Source organism: Penaeus chinensis, chromosome 18, assembly GCF_019202785.1.
Source record: "Penaeus chinensis breed Huanghai No. 1 chromosome 18, ASM1920278v2, whole genome shotgun sequence".
NCBI lineage: Eukaryota > Metazoa > Arthropoda > Malacostraca > Decapoda > Penaeidae > Penaeus > Penaeus chinensis.
Window position 1 is genome coordinate 25098504 of NC_061836.1, and position 7500 is coordinate 25106003.

At 47.2% G+C, this 7500-nt stretch overlaps 1 protein-coding gene across 1 annotated transcript in view; it reads left to right on the forward strand.

Annotated features, from left to right (window-relative positions):
• LOC125034641 overlaps positions 1–7500 on the forward strand; it is a 318066-nt gene that overhangs the window by 7493 nt on the left and 303073 nt on the right. Inside the window, exon 2 of the mRNA XM_047626543.1 lies at positions 7280–7500. This exon is cut by the window's right edge and continues 670 nt beyond it. Coding sequence (XP_047482499.1) covers positions 7280–7500 — 221 coding nt within the window. The remainder of the gene's footprint in view (positions 1–7279) is intronic.

The window sequence follows — 7500 nt, forward strand, 5'->3', positions numbered from 1 at the left end:
TGTTTTGTTTTAATACTTAACAAGAGAATCGTGTCTAGAATAGCAATCTCATGAGCAGCTCCAAATAAATAACACTAGATGCCATAACTGGAAACATATAAACATTTATTCTAGAACATCAAGGTCTCCTCCTCCTTCGTGTGATTTAACGTCCAAATATTTTTTTCTGACCGATGGCATTAAGTACAAATTGCTTTGCTCCCGTCAAGTCGATGTTGGTCAGCTTGATTTGAGTGAAGTTAATGACTCGGGTTGGCTTGATGTGTAAATAGACTGGACATGACTTGCACATCGGCGGGACGCATTCTTAGGGGCTTAGACTTCCTTGTGGCCTAAGCTAAGATAGAGGCAGTAGTTTCGTCTTCTCGGGATTAAAGCAAACACCGAGGCAGCTGGCGGGGAGAGAGGCCAACCTTGGAGAGTAATGAGGATAACGGAGTCCTTACGCGACCCCCCGGCTGGCGGCCCTTCGCTCCCTGTACTCCGCCGCCGCCGCCGCCGCCGCCGCCGCCCCCGACCCTCCTTCTCTCGTGCCTAACAAGCTGCTATCACATGATGTTTTATAACGCACTAAACAAACTGCTTCGTCTCATAAAACTAGAAGGATAGCTAGAAAAAAGGTTGGCGATAATAAACCTCGGGAGGGGGCAGGGGCGCGGGAGGGAGGCCCCGGACGCTCGGGCAGGGATGATGGCGGGGCACTTTTTGCGAGCTGTGATCTGCCCACTTTTACCGCCGCGGCAAATGTCAGGGTAGGCTGAGAATGCCCCCTCGCCGCACATCCGCCGTCACGCCAGGCACACTCGGGAAAGGCCGATCCACCTCACCGGGCGGGAAGGAGGGGCAGCTGGCCCTGGGGGAGGGGCCAGGGGTCAGGCCAGGGGGTGCTCAAGGGTGTCAGCGCGGGGGAGAGATCCGAAGATTTGCGTGTGGCCTTCCCGGGGCGGGGGGGGGGGGGGGTGAAGGACGACCCCGAGTGAAGGTCTGAGGTGTGCCCGCCGCGTGTCCTGTCAAGCGTGGCACTCGGGCTTCACCATCAGTGGCATCCTGGGAACTAAGTCTTGGGAAAGCCGCTGCAATTACTTTATTGCAATGTGGTAAACAGTCATATGAACGCAGTGCTAAGTGAATATCACGCTTCGTATTTTAGTATACGTAATCCAGAAATAAATGTCCTCCTCAGCATGAGAAGGACATCCAGGGATAAATTCGGTAATAAATTAAAGATTACGTCTCGCTTCCAGAAATAAAAAAATGTTTTTTGACAACATGACTTTTGGGATGAAGCACCGCGCTTTCCCTTTCATGCAAAATCATGCAATATGAATTTGTAGGAAATTGTGCGGTGGATGGAATATAAACTCTGATCATATAACACCACCCGAATGGTGATAAAAGATTACTCGTCTTTTTATTTTACCCAGAATTGCCCACTTTTATGTCTCGACTCCCTGCGCACACTTCTTGTCGCGCTTTCATTTCTGCGACCTCCTGCCGCTCAGCCTTCCCCGACTCTCCGCGCGAGGGAAAAAGATGGCCTTTCCCGGGTCAGCGCTCGTGCTCCTTCTCTCGCGTCGGAAATATGCACGATCATCGCGCCCACGGCTAAGGGACGGAGGGAAGGGGCCGGCCGAGCAGCGGTTAACCTTTTCCTTTTATGTTGTTGTTTTTTTCCCCGAACAAGAAACCATCTTGTTAGTAACCTGCAACGGTCTCCCCCGCTGCGACCGGTGGCATAATAGCAGGCTTCAATATGTGTAGGTCAAGAGGGTTCAGTCAGGGCCCCCTTCGAGAGCCTCGCCAGGGCCGCTTGTGATGTCAGATCTGCCTGTGCGCAAGGGCGGGCGGGAGCAGGGCCGGTCGGGGAAATGGAGTGGAAAGCCGAGGCAGGGCGGGGAGGCTGACACTCAGGGGGATGCAGCCGCTTATGGGCATACTCGCTACGCACACATGCACACATACCTGCATACAGATTTATCATAAAAGCATGCAAGCACAAGCGCGCACTCATTTCCCACAAGATGCACATATGCAAAATTTTACATGTGGATGTGCTCACGCATGCATGGATGTATGCACGCGTGCACACATACACGCACACACACACGCACACACGCGCGCACACACACACGCGCGCACGCACACACACACACACACACACACACACACACACACACACACACACACACACACACACACACACACACACACACACACACACACACACTTACATGTATGTGTACATGCACGCACACATACAAAAAAACATAGATATGCTGTCAGGCGAACACACACCCATGCGCGCAGGCGCTCGCTCTCAAGCACACACAAAAGACACTTCATCATGGTCAGCAAAGGTCCAGAGGTGAATATGAAAATAGCTGTTGTTTATACCTGTCTTACAGATACTTAGCCTAGAAAGGAGAGCAAATTATATCTAATAAACAATTATTGTGCATGGCTGGCGAGGAGAGGTCACGGGTTCGCGGAGAAGAAGAAGGAAAGATGTTAGTGAATCGTGTAGTCTGACAGCGAAGCCTCACTCTAGTTAATCCCAGGCGAGCATCGTCGGGCTAGCATTAGGACTCCTCCGGACCAGGAAGCAGCGTGTCAGTGCATGCCCCGAGATGTACCTGATGCCCCGGCGGGACCAGACGGAGCGCGATAAGGGCAGATAGCGTCCATTCCGCGTTGCTCTATCTCCATCTCCGCCGGACACGCCTGGGAATGAGCGCACATTTCGACGGCGATATCAGCCTTTACGCGATACTTAATCAGCGGCGAAATTCCTCCAGCAATTAGGGCGCTGTAGTAGATGTACTTTCTTAACCACGGCGCGAGTGAGGCCAGTTGGCGAGTGTAGGGTGCAAGCATGATAATAGGCAGGTTTATGGCTACCGTAAATACTCCTCTCACGAGTTGATATTCACCACGCCGAGCCCAGGGCCATTGGCTGCCCTGGTCGGTGCCGCAATTGCCAAGGCGGTTGGCAACCCTGCTTCACGTATACGTAGCGCATGGGAGAAACATGCAAAATCACTGAAATAAGTTTATGTTTTCAAGTTTATTGCACAAGTTCGCCGCGCAAGGCCACGCATTTTGAATAATGTGGGATGAATATATATTTTCCGGGCGCTTTTATGTGACCGCCGACGAAGGGGCTAATGTGCGCCTGCCTTGGGAAACCTTGGAGGGTCTCATGCAGATAAGGGGCTCGTGAGCTTAACCGATAAGAGAAGTTACTGTTTGTGGTCTTGCTAATTTCATATCTATTTTGATAATGTGAAACGGACAGCGGATTTTAACCAGGTTGTCACATACATAAATCATAAATACACGGCAGATTTGGAAAATGGAAAAGCGATATATTTAATTTGTTTTAAAACTAGGTTTCTTGGGAAAGCTAAGCTGATATGGTATGCAATAACAAAATATATGGAATCTGTTCCACGTGAACAGAATTAGGTATCGAGATTAGAGTTATTCCTTTTTTAACTCGTTATATCCACGCACAAGCATAGTTTTTATTTATCTGTAGTTTACCAAATGGGAAAGGGAAGGGGAAGAGGAAGGAGGAAAAAGGAGAACAGGGGAGCCAGAATTGGGCGTGGAGGCCTTGGGGAGGGGGGGGGGGAAGAGGTGCGAAGGAGGTATGGTACCGAAAAAAGCGGGAAACCAGCCCGGGGAGGTGCCAGGTCGGTGGAATTTGGGCGGGTGGGCTTCGGAACCCTAGGGGGAGGCCCCAAGGGCGTTTAAGAAGAAGGGGCGTGGAGGTTTTAAAAGGGGAAAATTATTGGGGAGAGACGCCCAGATAAGGGGAAACGAAAGGGTTGAGAAGGGGGGGTTTAAGGGAGGGGAGGGGTTTTGCCGCGAAGAAAGGGAAAGGGGGAAAAAAAAACGGCGTTATGTGAAAAAGGAAGCGATTGGATAAAAAGGACGGGGAACGGTATGGAGCTAAAGGAACTGGAAAAGAGATGAGAAAAGACCTTCTGGTTTTGCAAAATGCGACCGAAAAAGTTAAAGGCTTTGGAAGGTTGGGAAAGAAAAAGAGCGATATAGGAAGTTTCCATACCCTCCGTTATTGGGAGAGATGTAAGGTTGAAGGGCCCCTTGCTCAAAAGGGGGAATGCCTGGCGAAGTGTAGAGAGAAAACGCGAGAGAGAACTTTACTTTTCTGAGGAAGGGTTTTTGGAAGGGAAAGGGGAAAATAGAACGGAGAATTAGGGGAACGGAGGGAATTGGAAAAGAGAATCTGAGGGATGGAAAGGTGAGTGAAAGAGGAGGGAGAGGGGGGCGAGGGGAGAGGCGAGGGGGGTGGGAGGGTGTGGGATGAGCCCAGGAGGGAGAGGATGGGGAAAACTGACCCCTTTAAAAGAGTTTACGGAAAGGGCGAAAAAACCCGCAAATACCGTACCCAATATCTAAGTTTCCGAACGCTCCCTTACCTTCCTCACACATTTATCCGTTTGGCGCGAAAGGGAAACATAAGTATGCTTCTTACAAAAATACTTTCTTAACGCCCCCCGGTGAGTCAGTTTCCACACCCTAAAACTGTGACTCAACACCTGTAGATGGGTTTATCCTACCCACACCCTGTTCCCTGAAACCCGACAACCCCAAACCAAAACTGAATAAAAAAAAACTTTTTTCATGCATTGCCTAAGTTAAGAGTACCTCTGCAACCTCTGGGTTGATTGAGCCTTTCCCTATCTGTGTTAAATAGTTTAAATTTATCACAAACCAAAAACCCCCCCCCCCCCATCTCTCTCTCATCTCCTTTCCTCTTATTATCATATGTCTCTCCCCTCTTTTCTCTCTCTCTCTTCTCTCTCCTCTCTTATCTTTTTCTCCTCCTCTCTCTCTCTCTCTCTCTCTCCTATCTCTCTCTCTCTCTCTCTCTCCTCCTCCTCTCCTCTCCTTTCTCTCATCTCCTCTTTTCTTTCTCTTACTATCTCTTTCTCTCCCTCCCTCCCTCCTTCCTCTCTTCCTATCTCGGCTGCCTTCCCTCCTCTCTCTTCTTCCTCCCCTCCCTTCCTCCCCCCCTTCTATCTCTCCTTCCCTCCCTCCCCTCCTCTCTCCCTCCTCCCCCTCCCCTCCCTGCTGCCATGATGTAAGCTCCCTCAGTGGTGAGTTACGATGAGAATATCATTATTTCCCGAGACCAGCGCTATCCCACTTTGTTGCGGTCCACCACTGTAACCTTCCACATTTTCTTCTTTTCTTTTTATGGGTCATTGAAAAAGAAAAGAAAAGAAAAAAACAATTTTTACTATCTCATGGCAGTGCACGTTTCGTTTTAGAATAGGCATCCCTTCGGACTTTTTCCATTTTCTTCTAAGTTTTTTTTTTTTTTTTCTTTTTTTTTTTTCTTTTTTCTTTTTTATTGAGATGTGATTGAGCAGCTGTCATGCAGGTTGAAGTTGTTGAATATTTTATATGTTCAGAAATGAAAAAACTCATTTACATGGTTCCATAGGGGAAATGGTAATCTGATTAAATTGATATGCAAAAAGAAATCGTACAAGCCTTTATTATTATTTTGTTACAGCATGTATGCAAATTGAATAGAGTTCCATTTCGAAATGGTCTGCAATATAATTTTGATTCACATGAGTAGTTGAACATATTCATGATGTTTAATAATAATAAAAAAAGTAATGGATACGCATTTTGTGCCCATAGCGTTACGATGTGTGATAAAAAAATACTTTCCGAAAATGCTTGTGTTGTTTTAAAAAAGATTGAGCAATACCATGGATTCAGCGTGACATTCTCGGATACTTCTTTTAACTTTATAGCCGTGATATCCCTTAAAGCAGGTTCTAACTCAGGGCAGGCATTTTTGCACTTTGGGAGAAAGCATTTTGCATTATTTCTTTACCTAACGCCTCTGTGTAGAAAAATTATACACTGGGATTAATAACTTTACAGTGTAATTCTTATGAAAATATACCGTCGAAGCGTCTTTTTATTTATTCTCACATTCATACGTATTTTACAGTCTCCTTTTTTTTAATTTGACGTATTAGGATAGGGATATTAGTATTGAAAGATAATAAATACATTATTGCATTTGATATTTTGATTATACTCGTCATCTCGTTTATGACACGTCTTCCTTGCCTATCATGTCAGTTTTTATTTTTTTTTCCTATTCTCTCCTTCGCGTGTTGTGGTCACAGCTGTAATAAGGCTGGATGAATCACAGCAGTATTGATGTTGCGGCCAACCAGCCAACCACAATACCACCACCACCACATTTCTTATTCTAGCGTAAAATGATTATATATACTACCCTCATATCAGCTGTTCCTCAGTCATGCCCGCCTACTATCGCCACCCCGGCCCTTAAGCCAACGTAGGGCGGGCTGATAAGGGAACAATCGATATGTTTAGCTTCCGCCCGGGGATTCCAGCTCAGTTGTTTGGGGTTCGCGGCGTCGGGCGAGTGGGGGGCAGTCCGTGATGGAGGGTTCCAGGTGTTGATCTTTTGTTGTTTTGTTTATTATTGCGGTTTGTTGTTCCGATCAAGGGACCTGGAGTTGATTGCGCTTGTTGGTAAAGAGGCTGTTTAATAAGGTGTCCAAAGGTGTCGGAAGTTATAAGGGGGTTACGGTAATGTGTTGCGCGTGGTATGTGAATCTGTTGTTATGGATTTTATATGTATGATTTGGATATTATTTGAGATGCTGGCGATCTACGGAACTATACTTGGAAAAGGAAAGCAAAGGTGATGGTGACTACGTATCCTACAACTATCATTTAAATGCAAACCCCGAATTACATAAACAAAGTTAGATAAACATAAACTGTTGTTGTTCAGCGATAAATCTTCGGTAGTTTCTGATCTGAATATCTGCATGGGTGAAGGCGTATGAAGGCCTGACCGCCTCTTTCAAAATGGATCAAGTTTACCCGTTCTATGGTTGGCCCGTTTTCTATAAACATCTGGTTCAGGCGGGCCCGAATGCGGCAATTTTGTCCGTAGAGTTATTTAAACCTAAACTATAATAGTAATTAAAATTATCATTTTTTGCACAGTATATCTGTCTGGGGTTTACAGTCTTGCCTTCCACTTCATATTCTTTCGATTCACTGTAAATGGTTTGTAACTTTACATATCATGCTCTCTTTTTTGTTAAAAATATTATGTTCCAATGAAATTATGATTTCTGGATTCTGTATAATTCCCTTTCTGTATCTTTCACGTGGTGGCTGAGCAGCTGAGGACGACGAATTTTTCAATTCAAAGAAATTAAAGCAGCCTTTTTCTCCACAGGAGCAGCCGGGACACCGGGGACGACAGCCGGGAGGTGGGACGCCATCCGCCCGAGCGGCGTGAGAGCGGCCGGTTCCCTTCGGCGGCGCGACTCCTTCGGTCTCTCGGGCGGAACAGAGACGACGATGGCGGCGGGGCGCGCGCCAGGGACACGTCGGAGCCCCGCCTCTCCCGCTCCAACCCGCACTACCACTCCGAGGGGAAGGGCCTCAAGAAGAAGA